The sequence below is a fragment of the Pygocentrus nattereri genome, chromosome 14 (genome assembly GCF_015220715.1).
Source record: "Pygocentrus nattereri isolate fPygNat1 chromosome 14, fPygNat1.pri, whole genome shotgun sequence".
Lineage (NCBI taxonomy): Eukaryota > Metazoa > Chordata > Actinopteri > Characiformes > Serrasalmidae > Pygocentrus > Pygocentrus nattereri.
This window is the reverse complement of record NC_051224.1, coordinates 10,339,334-10,355,195: the sequence shown is the minus strand read 5'-3', so window position 1 is coordinate 10,355,195 and position 15,862 is coordinate 10,339,334. Positions and strand designations below refer to the sequence as shown.

Here is a 15,862-nt window from a genome sequence, read left to right as displayed (position 1 = left end):
GCGGACTAAACTAGTAAACTTGAACACTAAATATTAAAATAAAACTAAAACTGAAGAAAAATAAGAGCGAACCAACAGAACACACACACACACACACACACAAAAAGCTAGGAGAAGCTCTGCTATATAATATCTTATATTTATTATATCCATTTCCTACATTTTATTGTGCTTTTCCCTTGAGGTCATATAACTTTAGCGTGGTTTTATGATTCAAAATGATTCAATTTTACACAAGCAATTTCCAGCCCTTGTTTTACCCCTTAGAATCAAACAGGCTGCTTTTGTTGCTGTGCTTTTAAGACTGATATGAGATAAATGAGCTCTGTTCTGAATAGCTGCCCTGTATTGTACCTCAAAAAGCATTAAGAGCTGAATTAGAAATGTGAACAGGCAGAGCTAAACTGCTGTAGGCTGAATAGATAGAAATGTGCAAAACAGTTGTTTCTCATATCACAGAAACAATGGTTTCAAAATTGTTTTCACAGCACAGTTTCTGTGTACAGACTGTATGGACTGGGTGGTAAATGGTACGTTTTGAAAGTTTAACCATGTTCAATCCTGCTTCAGACATTTAAAAGAAGTTTTTCCATGATATTTAACAGTCAAGGACCGACAATTTACAGTGGGCAACTAACAAGCATATCAGTCAGTAAAGTACATTTAAGTAATTTCTGACCATTAACAATTGTATTTACCAATGTTATCAATTAGCAGAATTTTTAGGTCTGTGAAACTGGTATCTGTATTGGTGACAAAATGTTCATATTGTTCAGGGAACCCTAGTCCAGAACAACAATCTGATCTTTAAAGCAGCCTTGTCAATCAACTGGAAGATAAACTTGGCCTTCAAAATGTTAAATACAGAAAAGTCAATGTAAACTCTTGCTCCTCTGTTAGACGGAGAGGGTTGTGTGTAGCCCTGCAGGTGCAGTCACAGCCGTAATGAAGGAGGCTTTCAGCATTTCAAACATCTGCTGCCTGCTGACTTTACAACACACACAGACTCTGCTCTCATCTCTGCCGCACCTGGTGAACTAGGAAAGCAGCAATACGGGAACTTTGGTTCAATTTCTAATTTCTGAAATCTTTTAAGCCCATATCTGACAAAGCTGATACATATTATTATATTAAAATATTAAAAAGCCAGGCTAGGTGTACCTGGATTAGCATTACAGAGAAACTCTTCACATTTATATCTAACAATATATACAGATATGTTTCTGATATCATTGTGCATATTATTCAGAAATATATGAGACACATTTGACAGTGTTGCATTTATGCTCTTTCTACAACCACCAGCCACTTTATTAGAAACACCTACCTTGTAGATTTTGCTGGTGTACAGTAAGAGACTGTTGTCTGTCTGTTGTTACAGAACTGCTCTTGGCTGAATATTTTTGGGTGGTGGACCACTTTCAACCAGTGGCACTAATATCTGGTCAGCAAGAGTACTGTGGTCAGTAACTGACCAATGATGAATAGAGGGCGGCTGACTAAGTGTCAGGACAAATTGCATCACCACAAAGGTCACCGTCTGAAATTGTAACAATACATAGTGGTACCAATCATTTTTACGGCCAAAAGGCTTATTTTTATTAGCCTTGTTTTAACATAAGCCAAGGAACATTTTTCAGGGGGTGCTAATGGACACATGAAAAAGGGTAAATCAACACATGAAATACACAAGACATTTCCAGTACTTTCTCTTAATAATTGTTACAATGAAAATAACATTATTTGCACTTAAACAGGCCAAACTGGCTTTTTGAATTCTTGAAGTATCAGTTGCCGATTTACATGATATTAACATAGCATGAATAAACAACAGTGCCACACTGACAGTAAGAGGTGACTCGCGATTGAGTACAAAAAGTCTTGCTTAGTTATGCTACAACCTTTTTGGTATAAGTATAGCCACGGTATTGGAACACAGCGCCAAAAGTCCACTTACCTGACTTACATTATTTACCTTGTAAAAAATAAAAAATCTGCCTATTCTAATCACGTATCCTGACTCTATAGAGGAATTATAAGGTACCTTAATCTCAGAAAATGCCCAGTGAGTGCAGGTACATAGGTATTTCCAATAAAGAGAACACTGTGTGTGTAACTGTATCAGAAATGTTCACAGCAGGAAAAGAAGCTGTGTCAAGCAGTATCACAGGCTATGTAGTCAAGCACATTCATTTACAGACTGACAATACACAAAAAATGTTCCTCAGAGGAATCCTGAACAAAAACTAAATGCAGTCAAGTTATGAATACGGCTGGCTGATTGAGTACCTAAAAAACTGAAAGAAAAAAAAAAAAAAAAATCACACTGTGTTCTATGCTGAAAAAAGAAATGTACAAACACCAGACAAGCCCCAGTGGATAAGAAAATCATCCTGTGTCAACATCATCTCCATCATTATTCACAGACTCAACCCACAGGCATCATTTAATCAGGTATTACATTTCACGCCATCATTCCTCAGGTACTCGAGAATCAGACCTCACTGCCTCAATTCTCTAAAGTCTTATCAATCAGCCCTCAGATATCATGCCTTAGGCACCACAACAACTAATAAGCCCTCAGCTTTCATCATTCAAGTATCATTGTTTACAGATTCAATCCTCAGGCATCATCTTTCCCGTTCAAGTATCAAAGCTCATTGCCTTCGGCCTCAGTTCTCACTCAAAGTCTCAGGCACTTGAGGTATGATATTCAAGAGGCAGGACATCAGGATGAGAATGATGAAAAATGGATACTTTTAAGATCACATTTGAAGGCGAGTGATGTTATAGCGATAACACACGACCTCAAGTGTTCTATTGCTTTTATACAACAGTTAAACAAATAAAGTAAGAAATGAATGAATTGAGCCGTGAATGTGGCGTTTAATGTTTTAATGTCAGCAGCTCCTTCCTCCAAAATATAGTTCCTTAACAAGCGGCTTGTTCACTCAATCGCTGCACGGCCTGCAGTTCGTTCTCCAGCTCTTTACACTAAACTACGAAACTATCATCACCACTGAGCAGCTTTCTTGTTTTTTTATTATGGCAGTTTTATGGCTCAGTCTGATTTGGTCAGACTCTGAGGATCAGACTACACATTTGGCAAATGGTATTTGGTTGATTTCGTGCTGATTTCAGTTTGTTTAGCTGTTCTTCTGTCACAACTGCTGACTGAAAAGCTGCTCAGTGGTGACAAACATTTGGGAATTTAGTGCAGTCTCATCTTCAGAGTCTGACCAAATCGGCTGCCAGTCAAATGTGATCTTAAAAGTATCCATTTTCTGTTTGTGTGCAAAGTAAGAAGTAGAAACTCATCAAACTTGTTGCTTAGCAGCGGTGTCTTAGCGAAGTGATACCATTCAGCTTGTGAATGGTCAGGCCGGAACTAACTGTTGTAAAATCTGACATAGCACCAAGCCACTTGTTAAGGAACTATAATCTGGCTGGAGGAACTGCTGACATTAACACACACTAAATACCACATTCACAGCACAATTTATTTATTTCTTACTTTATTTATTTGTTGTGTAAAAGCAGCAGAACACAAGAGGGAGTGTGTTATCGCAAATAACATCACAGCCGTGACGTTACTTCGAGATAACACACTCCCCTCTCCTGTTCTATTGCTTAAATAAATGTATTTTATATAATAATGTTTTCTATTATAAATTGTAAAACATATGTTACAAATATATGTATGTATGTGTACATCTGTCCCATATTTAAAAATGGCTCACTTTTAATAAATTGGCACGCATGTCACATATATGGCCCTATGTGACCAAGATAACTTGGATATATGGGAAATCCACATATGCTAAGTTGAAACTGATATGTGATTTTATATTTAACATGTCATATTTGAAACTCATATATCGCTTTATTTCTGATTTCTGTGTGGGCTTACTTCTTCACAAGAATAACAAAAAAGTTCTGAAACGGAGACGGGAAGAAGAGGGATAACAACTGCAGCCACTTTAAGTGAGGAGGTTTCTTCAACAGTGACCAGACTGCTTCAGTGACTATAAGTATGTTTACATCGCAAATAGCAAATAGCCCATGGTCATTCTTTTCATCATAAAATGACAACTGTCTTGTTGGTACATCACTCCACAACCACATTTCTGGAGAAAACATACAGTGCCGGACAGGTGATGTACTACATCTACAACACTATACCAATGTACACAAAACTAACTCCATTAAAGCTCTGGTGTCTGAGAGCACAGCTGCGTAGAGAGTGGACTAACTATTTTCATTACTATGAAGCAAATCACTTCTTTAAAATTTCGCTAAAATGCAGCAGGTTTAGTTTTGAAGACCACAACTGCACATGTAGATTTGAAGGTTAGTCTGAAGCCCTAAGATGATGGGCATTTTACAAGGGGAGTTGAGGTAATGTAATTTTACAACAGGACGTCTGCAATGTTTATGTCCAGTTGCGAAGGGTTAAAAAAATCTCAGTATAAATAACTGAGATAGGAGCGGCTACTCGATTTACACACTGCCTTTACTTGAGACATGAGCAGAAAATAGGTTAAAACAATTCATTTAGTTTACCCAAACCCTCCTTCTTTGTCATTAGTATCATCATTCACTTGAGAATTCATAGCCAACATCACTGCATAAAAGCTAACACTTTTCTGAGTATTTTAACATCTGTTACAGTTCTTTTTTTTAGAACTAAAATTTTTATTGAATTTTTAACAACAGAGCAGGTCATACAACTGTACTTCAGATGGTAATTAGAGAGCATTGTGCTGACATTCAGTAAAATAAAATAAACATCTCAAAATATTGTTTTACAACAGGTTCCATTTGGTTTCAGCATCACATAAATCAAGAGTAGGAAAAATAAATGAATGATTAAATAAAATAGCTACTTGAAGTGGCAAGGTCGCGGTACCCAACATTCCAGCAACACGTTTACTAACTGGGGCATTACCTGAGTAGTGCTCTAGCACAGTCCCACCGTAAACTGAAAATATGCTTTTGGAGTCTTAGTAAGTATGTTATTTTTTCCATTTGGTACAGTTCGCCAACTTTTTGGACCCAAGCATTGTAGGTGGGTGGCTCTAATTGCATCCACTTAATAGTAATGCATTTCAAGGCTGCTACAAAAAAGATATTTAAGAGATATAATTTAGCTCTACCCTGTATACCTGCTGGAAAGATACCGAGTAATGCGACGGTGGGATCCTTTGGTATGACTTCCTGGAGGATCTGATTTATAGTCCTATACACCTTGTCCCAAAAGATTTGTAATTTAGGGCATGACCAGAAGATGTGTGTGTGGTTAGGTATTGCTGTGCCACAGTTTCTCCAACATAAGCTCGGTACTCTAGGGTCCATCTTAGCGACAACATCCGGTGTCCTGAAATATCTGCTGATAATTTTCCACTTAAATTCCCGCCACATATTTGAATTTGTAGTTTGATGTACCTCTGTCCATGCCCCCCCCCACATTTCATCAGTAATGGTTTTGGCCGTCTCTGCCTCCCATCTTTGTTTTGTTTGAACAGGTTCATGTCGACTCATTGATAAAAATACCTTGTAAAATTTTGTTATCAAATTCTTATCCCTTTCACCTTTTTGAAATTGGGTTAAGAGATTTTCTATTGGTGTGGGGTTCAGCACTCTTTCCCATTCTTTGTGTGTAGTCAGAAAAGAGCGCAACTGTAAATATCTAAAGAAATCATTTTTTTGAAGTTGAAAATGTCTACATAGTTGTTCAAAGGACATAAGGTTGTTTGTATCAATTAACTGATGAATAGACATGAGCCCCTGATCAGCCCATTTTGCAAAGCCTTTATCTAAGCTGTTAGGAGTGAAGGATTTAATATGTCCAATGCTAGTTAAAATTGAAAGTGCTTTAGGCAACTTAAATGCAGCTCTAACTTTATTCCAAATGTTGAGTGTGGTTCTAGTCCACAATGACAGACCCTTTATTGAAATATCTAGAAATGGCAAGACCTTTAACGGCTCAGGGCTCATTGTTTGTTCAATGCTCAGCCATCGTGTATGAGTGTCGTTTTGGATCCATGAGATTAATGGCTTTAATTGAGCTGCCCAAAAATAGTATTTTAGAACAGGAAGATTGAGTCCCCCTTCTGCCTTACTTCTTTGGATTGTTTTGTATTTTATCCGGGGGCGCTTATTTTGCCATATAAATTTTGAGATTATTTTATCCAATTCAACAAATGTGGATTTAGGAATTACTATTGGTAACATTTGGAATAGATATAGCAATCTTGGAAGAACATTCATACGAATAGTTTCTATACGGCCAAAAAGGGAGAGAGGTAACGCTGCCCATCGCTCTAGATCCTTTTTGATTATGTCCAATATTTTACTGTAATTAGCGTGAAACAGATCATGTAATGAAAAAGGGATATTAATACCTAGGTATTTGATGCCCTCTTTAGACCACTTAAAACCACTTTGTTGCTTTACCATCAGTGGGACATTGCCATTGACATCCATTGCCTCTGTCTTATCAACATTTATTTTATAGCCAGAAAAATGTCCATATATGGAAATCACTCCCTTTAAGTGTGGTATTGATGATGCAGGCTCTGTCAAATATAATAGAACATCATCTGCGTATAGTGAGATTTTATGTTCTTCTGTGCCAATCAAAATTCCTCTAATGCCGTCATCATCCCTAATAAGTTGGGCCAGCGGTTCGATACTTATTGCAAATAAAAGGGGTGACAGAGGGCATCCTTGCCTACAGCCGCGCTCTAGGTTAAACCTTGCTGATCTAAAACCATTGACTTTGACAGCTGCCTGCGGGGATGAATAGAGTGTGTGTATCCAATCTACAAAATTGGGCCCAAATTTAAACCTCTTTAATGTCTGAATTAGGTATTTCCATGACACGCGATCAAATGCCTTTTGGGCATCTAAAGAGATTATAGTTGTGTTAGACTTCTTCTCTTTTTGGTGAGATATAATGTTCAATAGACGACGTAGGTTATTTCCATAGTGCCTCCCAGTAATAAATCCGGTTTGATCTGGATGTATAATTTGGGTTATTATGTAATTTAATCGTCTAGCGAGTATAGTTGTTAGAATACGTACGTCTCCATTGAGCATAGACAATGGTCTATATGAACCACAATTAGTAGGGTCCTTGCCTTCTTTATGCAACACTACTATTGTTGCATCAGACCACGATGGTGCCATTGTTTTGGTTTCTAGAGCATAGCGATATGCATCCAACAAAGGCGGAGTGAGGATATCTCCAAAACATTTATAGAATTCATTTATGAAACCATCTGGTCCAGGACACTTATTATTCTTGAGGGATGAAATGACTTGTTTTATTTCTCCTTCCTCAATTGGCCTATCCAATTCTTTAGCTACTGTATCCGGTAACTCAGAAACATTTATATTTCGTAAGTAATTTGCTATACTGGCCTCATCAGAACAGGTATCAGTATCTTGGTACAAGATTTTATAAAACTCTGCAAACGTTTCAGCTATTTCTCTCGGTTTTACAATAGATTTATCTCCTAGATTTAACTTCTGAACTACGTTTGAGGATTGCTGTTTTTTAAGTCTAAAGGCTAATAGTCTACTTGCCCTATTTCCATTTTCATAATACTGTTGTTTGACAAAACGTAGGTTTCCCTCAATCTTTTCTGATAATAAGGCCTGGAGTTCTCTGCGGGTTGTATTTAGATCATTCAAAATATTGGGTGATCTACCCTGTTTATGCTTATATTCCAGAACTCTTATTCTTTCCTCTAATTCTTGCTGTTTGGCTGCCTTTTGCCCTTTTCTTGCTGTTGCATAAGAGATGATACTGCCTCTTAAATAAGCCTTTGCACAATCCCACAACATAATAGGGGATGTTTCAGGTGTTCTATTTGTATCTAAATAATTCTTAAACTCTGTTTTGATGAGAGCAATGAAATCCTTATCATTAAGAAGGGAGGCGTTAAGTCTCCATTGCCTAAATGGTGTAGTCAGGCCTATGTCCCACTGGATCACAACAGGTGCATGATCCGAGATTGTAATGGGCAATATTGTAATGTCTTCGATTCTGTGTAACTCAGCTTTAGCCGTGAAAAAGTAATCAATCCGAGAGTAAGATGCATGTCTGTTCGAATAAAAGGTGAAGTTTCTCTTTTTGGGAAATTTGGACCGCCATATATCCACCAATCCGGCTTCTGTGGATAGGTTTTTAAGCATTTTACCCATTCTAGATATGGGTGTTTGAGAAATGGGTTGTCTGTCTAAGTTTGACATGACACAATTAAAATCTCCGCCCATAATCAGCAGACCGGAACTGTATTCTGCAATTGTGTTAAATACTGACTTGACAAACCCCGGTATGTCTTCGTTGGGAGCGTAAACATTTATAAATGATACTGCTGTTCCATCAATTGTCCCATTTACCAATATAAGTCTGCCCTCCCTGTCTTTATGTACCAATGTTTCGGTGAAATTAATTTGCCTATGTATTAATATGGCCACACCCCTTTTCCTACCAGAACAATGTGATGAGTAATAAACTTTGTCAGCCCAAGACTTTCTCAAATTCTTATGTTCATCATCTGATAGGTGTGTTTCCTGTAGAAACGCTACTTGACACCTTGATTGGCTGAGTTGCAATAATGTTTTCTTCCTTTTGGTTAGACTATGGAGACCCTTCACATTATAACTTATTACGGTTAATGTGCTCATGGCTATTTTATAAGATATCTGACATTAAGAAATTGTGTTGGAGGCAAAGACAACCAGCTGACATACAGGACTGGTCATTTGGGTAAGGTAAATGCCAAAGCCCAAAATAAAGACATAAAATGCGGGTGCCACGACGTTGCCAAACAATACTTCCAAACCTTGCAAGAGTGACATACACATGCTCTGTTGCTTGTTTAAGTGTAGTTAGATCCTCGGGGAACAGAAGGATCAGAACGCAAAAAACACAACTTTCTCTAACTTTACATGTTACTAACATGATGCAGAATGTGGGTTTAAGTCCCTAGCCACTACCCTAGAGCGGCAAAAAACACAGGCCACAAAGATTGGCTGTGTGCAATACCAGTGATAGGAGAAAATATAAAGAAAGAATGTATAGGAGTTCAAGCTCCTGCAGATATAAGTAAATGTACATACTTTAACGACATATGAGATCTTCAAAAAATATTCATACAAAACGTGTAAGGCTATTCTAGCTTTAACTGTACATAAGGGGAGTAGTTAAACGCAACACTGTTGAGCATTTTTCCTGAAACTTACCATTATGGAAAAACAAAGCGTTCATACTCACAATTATTAATTGAAAAGGCAACTTAAACCAAAGGCAAAACAATGTTCGAGCATTAGGGTGCAAGTTGCCTCAACGTAGCTTTTAGTGCAAGTTTAAGTTTCAGTGTCTGTAGTGGGGAGAATAGTCTCTTTAATGTAATCCATGGCTTTTATGGGATCTCGAAATTCCTTACTGTCCTCTTTATAGGTGATTTTAAATCTTGCTGGATAAAGTAATCCAAAGCGCACGTCGCCCCGTCCTCGTAGAGCTTTCCGTGCATCCGTGAAAGCAGCTCGAGCTTTGGTGACGCTGGCAGTGTAATCTGGAAATATCGCGATCCTTTTGCCATTGTAGGTCAGCGGGGCATGGTCCCTGGCTCTTCTCAGAATGTCAGCGGCATCTCCGTCGTTATGCAGCTTAGCAATGATAACGCGGGGACTGTCTCGCGGTTTCTTGGATGTAGATGTTCGGTGTGAGCGGTCGACTTTTACGTCCCGATCCATCTTCAGCACTTCTTTGATCATTTTGGAGACCTCGTTAGGGCTAGCGGAATTCGGCCGCTCGTCAATGCCGGCTATGCGAATGTTTCCGCGCCTCATTCTTCCCTCCATATCCTCACACTTGTCCCGTAGCTTCGCTAGCTCGCTCTGGAGTTCAGTTACAGTGGTCTGCAATGTAGATACCTCATCAGACCACGTTGATAGTCCACTTTTCACGTCTTCAATGTCTGTTTTCATAGAGGTGATTTCTGCTCGTGTTGTGGTAGCGTTGCTAGCAATTTCGGCTCGCGCTGCTTTAATGTCGGCCTTAAGAGCATCGAGGTCTTCAGACAGCGCACCCCGTATTTCTTCTCTTATGATTTTGGAAATATCACCTCGAATGGAGGCTAAAATCTCAGCTTTTACCTCCTCACTCATGCCCGAGCTTTTGCGTTGTGGGTCTTTCTCTTCTAGTGTGCGCTGCCTCGTCGATCTAGTGCTAGCTGCTAGCTTTGATGTGTTGCAGTCGTACTTAAATTTGCGAAGTTTATCTGCCATTTAGCGACGAGCGTCAGATATTGTTTATCCTTCTGAAGCTCGAAACTTTTAACGACTGATGTTGGTCACGTTCTGTATGAATTGGTCGTTTTTAACAGTGAAATGTTAGGAAATCTGCAGGAGCTCTGAAATACTCGTCTCTACTCCGTCTTGGCTCGCTAGCGCCCCCACATCTGTTACAGTTCTGAGATTGAGGTTGTAAACTTGAGGCCGTACAGTCCACATCAGCTTGATATTAGCCACAGAGAAATCAAGTAAATGATTCTTCAAGTGTCCCCATACTTAAGAAGCTTCTTTTCTACAGAATACTATTGCATTTCTAACCAATTCAATTTGCACTGGATTAATATAACCTGAGCCTTTTTTCTATGGCTCATTTTACAAAAGGTAAAAGGCTCTGGAATCTTTTACTGCTATGGGAGCTTGCAGGCCATAAAAAGGACTGACATGGTGCATTCGGATGAGACTAAATTCACAGATTTTATATTACATTATCCGACCTCACCTTGTAAAACTAATCTGGTCTGAATAGGCCTTAAGGCTAGTTTCATACCTACTTTGTTTGCCACACCGGAGTTTGTGTGTTTGTTACATTGTATATTTTAGTTTGCCTCCATTAAATGACCTATTTTTATTTCAACCCAGATTTGTCACTCCCATATATTCTTGATCAAATGTGTTGTGGTACTCATTGCATTGCATTAAAATAAAAGACACAGAATGTCTACCGCAAACAGAGTCTGGCCCAGCCTTTCAAAAACAAGTGCTGTGCTGCCATTATTAGCAACAGAAGCTTATACTGCTCAGCCTGATTCAAGAACAATTAAAGCCTTGATAAAGAGTAAAAATGTTAATCAGGCTGGTAACATAAACAGAGCAACACTGATCTGGACTGAATAAGCATGCCCAGATGATAAAATGCCCACATGTTGCTTACATTTTCTGCCTACGACTTATTTCATTGGTCTACCCTGTCACGTTTTTAGCCATGGGAAACCTGCAGGTGTTTTTTTTTTCCTGTTGATGTTGCTCCGTCCTGAACGCCACAACACAGCTTTTATAATCTCTCATGACAACGTTCACATTCATTTGTCAAAACTCAAAAAGCTTTTTTCACATTCTGGTATAAAGTGCATTCTACAGGCCTACGTCTCAAGAATACTCAGGATAGACGAGTTCTAGTTGAAAACGCTGAACGTTTTTAAACACTGGAATGCACATATGACAGGTCAACATAACCCACCAACTGTCATTAACTAAATCCTGGAATTTCATAGTAAAAAAATCTTTATAATTTTTTTTTTTTTTTTACATTTAACAGGTTTTGGTATTACTGCCACACATTTCCATAAGTCTAATAAAAATGATGTAATATACCTAAAAATGTTATATACCCTGATAAGCCACTTTATTAGCTCTTGGCTAGGTGGAATCGGAAATTAGACGAATTAAAACATGACGTGGGAGGAGTTCGATCAGATTCAGCCGTACCCACTGGACTTCTGGTTCAGCAGTGACAACAATCTACACATATTGCCATCGCAAAAACCAAAAACTAGGTGTAGCACCCTGCCCACTAACATTGACAGACGGATAACAAGCCTATCCTTACATCAAGATGCAACGTACATTAGCACGGCTTAAAGAGTCCCAGAAAAAAAAACTAGTTTGTTTCGCTTGTGCTACTGATTGAACTGCAGAGGCCGTATTACAGAAACTTCTTATCTTTTTTTTTGACAAGAATTTTCATAAATGCATATTACAGAACGGCAATTTAGGGCTTCTTATAATAAAATAAAAAAGGAAACATTTGCTGTGATGTGACAAAAAGACTGGAACAAATGCTATGATTGTAGGCTCTTGCAGGCTAACCTTCTTTTCTCTCTCTTTTTACCTTTTATTTTTGAAATGTCATCCTTTGCACTAAATCGTAGTATAAAGTATGTACAGAAAACAGGGATAGATGGACCAGTGGGACAGGGAGGAATGGGGTTTGGGTTGTTTTTGATTTCCTGTAGTTTTGTAATGTTGTGATAAAGCTTCATTAACAGGAATGCAGCTTGATTAACAGGAAACAAAAAAAATTATCACAAAAAAAAAACCCAATACAAATAAAAATAGTGGACTTTGAGAGAAAAGTCGCAATATTTTGAGAAAAAAAGCCATACTATTTTGAGGAAAAAAGTCGTAATATTTTAAGGAAAAAGTCGTAGAATTATGAAATTCAAGTGGCATTTATACCAGGAAAGGTTGCAATATTGTGGCCAACGGCTTTGCAAAGTGAAGGCAGCACCTCCTCGTGTTAAAATGAGGGGCGTTGAGTTGGTGGAGTTCTACTTTCATATCGATTCACCATTAAAGAAACACTCAGTCTCTCTGTCTCTCCTGCACATAAGCACCAGCCTGTTATAGTACAAGAAACGGCGGAGCAGGAAACTGTGTTTAGAACGAAGAGCCAGTCGGACTCTGAGGAATCCGTCTGTCTGTGTTGTTGAAGGAGAATCGCAGGCAGGGTCGTCTACACGGCTATTGGGGGCTACATCTCCATGCCATTCAAGTGGGCATGAACTTTCACAGACAGTGAGAACGACCATCAAAAAGATCCACAAGGAGACAGGAGTGAGTGGAACTCCAGCACGCCAGCACAGCAACCAAGACTCAATGCATTATGACAGCCCCCCACAGTTAGCCCACTTTATCCTTAAAATATTATGCCTTTTTTCTCAAAATATTACGACTTTATTCTCAAAATGTTACGTCTTTTTTCCTCAAAGTCTACTATTATTATTTTTTATTAACAGTGGTCCTACAATGTCGTCAAAAGAAGCAAAATTTTACAAAATGAGAGGACAAAGTTACTCTGTGTTGTATGATTATTTTCATTAAAATCAGTTTTTTTTGTTATATAAAAAAGTTATATAAAAAAAGCATGTACGCACAGATAGAGCACAGAAAACCGATATAATCAATAATCCCAAATTTACCAAAAACCACAGGAAATACCATCCAATTATTAATTATTATTATATCATCCTAATTATTTTTAGCTATTACACAGGCCTATTTTGTACTGTTTATCCGACAGTGTAAGAACAGACCTACTAGATTAACAGCTATTAAATTCCATATAAAAATAACTATAGGCAATATCCATTAATCATAAAAAGCATTTGGCCTGCTACAGGATGAAGAGGCTGAAGTTAAGCCTGTTGTAAAAATACTGTGCGGACCACAGACCTAGAAGTGTACGCTTGGCAACTAACAATGACACACAAGGATGTCTTGATATAGCCACTGTAGACGAGGTGACATCAGCAACGCTATGAGTGAGTAACAAACATGGCGCAGACAGCTCAACACCCTCCATAGTGATAGCGCCTCTCAGGCTGGAAGTAGGCCAAGCCTATCAGAATGAGCAGTTCTGCCAAGACTCAGTCCAGGACAAGTCACAGGTCAGAGAATAGAATAATGAATAATTCTGGGGCTTTTGCTGCACTTTCACTTAGATCTCTTGTCTGCGATAGTTTCCACAGTGATAGCAAGGGAGCAAAAATGTATAAGCATTAAAATAAAACAAGAGGAAAAACGTTATAAGCAGGAAGGCTGTGTTCTTTTAATCTTTAATGAGCTAATACTTCATATCCCCATGCCATGTAAAGGAGATAATATTAAGAGGGGGGCAGCACCAATTCCCTCTTCAGGCTATGTGGACTCAGTAAATAGAAACAGTGAGACAGTGAAGCAGCCACTAAAATATCTCAAATAGAAGCTAGACTCTATTTCCTCTGGCTAAGTGCTAGCAAAGCTTTTTGTCATACAACAAGCAGATAGAGTCGTTACCCATACTAATTATTGAGTTCAGGTGTTTCAGCCACACCCATTGCTACCCTGTTTATAAAATAAAGCACATAGCCTTGCAGTCTGCAAGTGCTATTATTGTGAACCGGAAGCATCTAGGAGCATACTTACATACTTAGTCACAAAAGTCACTGAGGTAGAACACACACAAATTCTCAGAGAAGGGCCACCAAGTCTTGAAGCACACATGTGAAAAATGGTCTATTCTCTGCTGTATCACTCACTACAGACTTTCAAACTGACCCTGGAAGCAACATCAGCACAAAATGGTGCACTGTGACCTTCATGAAGTGGGTTTCCATGGCACAGCAGCTGCATACAAGCCTAAAGGCATGTTATGCAAAGCCAAGTATCAACTGGAGTGGTGTAAAGCATGTCTCCACTAGACTCTTTAGCAGCAGAAATGGGTTCTCCAGAGTGATGAACCATTCTTCACTATCTGGCATTCTTATGCACAAATCTGGGTTTGCCAAGAGATCAGCTTCTACCGGAGCACACAGAGTCAACAGAGAAGTTTGGTTGAGGAGGGATAATGGTCTGGGGCTGCTTTTCAGGGTTTGGGCCCAACAACTTCACAATTTTGTGGCAACGTATTTTATATATATATATATTTATATATATATATATATATATATATATATATATATATATATATATATATATATATATATATATATATATATATATCGCCCTTGGAGAGCTAGTGGAAGTGGCTGGGGAAAGGGAGGTCTGGGCCTCATTGCTTAGGATGCTGCCCCCGCGACCCGAACCCCGAAGAAGTGGAAGATAATGGATGGATGGATGGATGGATGGATGGATGGATGGATGGATGGATGGATGGATATATAAAATCTTGCATCTTGGTGACTGGACCAATGGAAATAGTTTAAAATGATCAAAACCAACTGAAATTGTGTTGCATTAACCTATTAAAAGTTTAGAACCTTTACCGATATTTATTTTTAGCTGGCTAAAATCATTAGGCTTTCTAAACCTCCTGAAGGCCTATGAGGGTTCCCTACTGAAAATAAATGGGCAAAAACTGAAAATAAGAAATGGTTATGCACAAGAAGAAACGAAACATATCACATTTACACTTTCCCAAAGTCAGGACCATTTTGTCCTGAATATTATTCCTCTGCCAGGTTTTGTGAATTTTGAGCTAAAAGTAAATTAAACTAAACACATACAGACAAATACCACTTGTACTTACTCACATTGTCATTGCTGCCATTGTTGTCCTCATATTTTGTCTCTATGTGGATGGAGAACTTTGGCAAGAAAGAGCACTGTAGACAAAAAAAAAAACAAAGATGGGTTCATTCAAATTGACATTGCAATATTTAACAGATTTTCAAACTGACAACATTTAAACTGATTCCCTGATTCCCATTCAGTATTTTCTACACTGGACCATGTAATAAAACTCAAAAGTGCTACTGATAAACAAGCGCTATGTAGACTTCTGAAGGCCACAGTACACAAATCCAGCATACTCCAACAAATCTAAACTTTGGGTTCGTGCGTCACATTTGCATAACTGTTAGAAGTCTCTTCAATGTTCTCACACATTTAAATTGTTCTAGAAAGTTCACCTATATACACACACTGTTCTAGAAAGTTCACACCTATTCAAAATGTTATAGAATGATCGCCCCTATTCACACAGTTCTAAAAAGTTCAATCATATTCACTCTATTCT

The 15,862-nt window shown here is 38.4% G+C and overlaps 1 protein-coding gene across 1 annotated transcript in view; it reads right to left on the bottom strand.

The window, feature by feature from the left end:
- The window catches only part of pitpnc1a (phosphatidylinositol transfer protein cytoplasmic 1a), a 118,884-nt gene that overhangs the window by 15,867 nt on the left and 87,155 nt on the right, over positions 1–15,862 (bottom strand). The window contains exon 5 of the mRNA XM_017685106.2: positions 15,378–15,449. Within this exon, the coding sequence (XP_017540595.1) occupies positions 15,378–15,449 (72 nt within the window). The remainder of the gene's footprint in view (positions 1–15,377; positions 15,450–15,862) is intronic.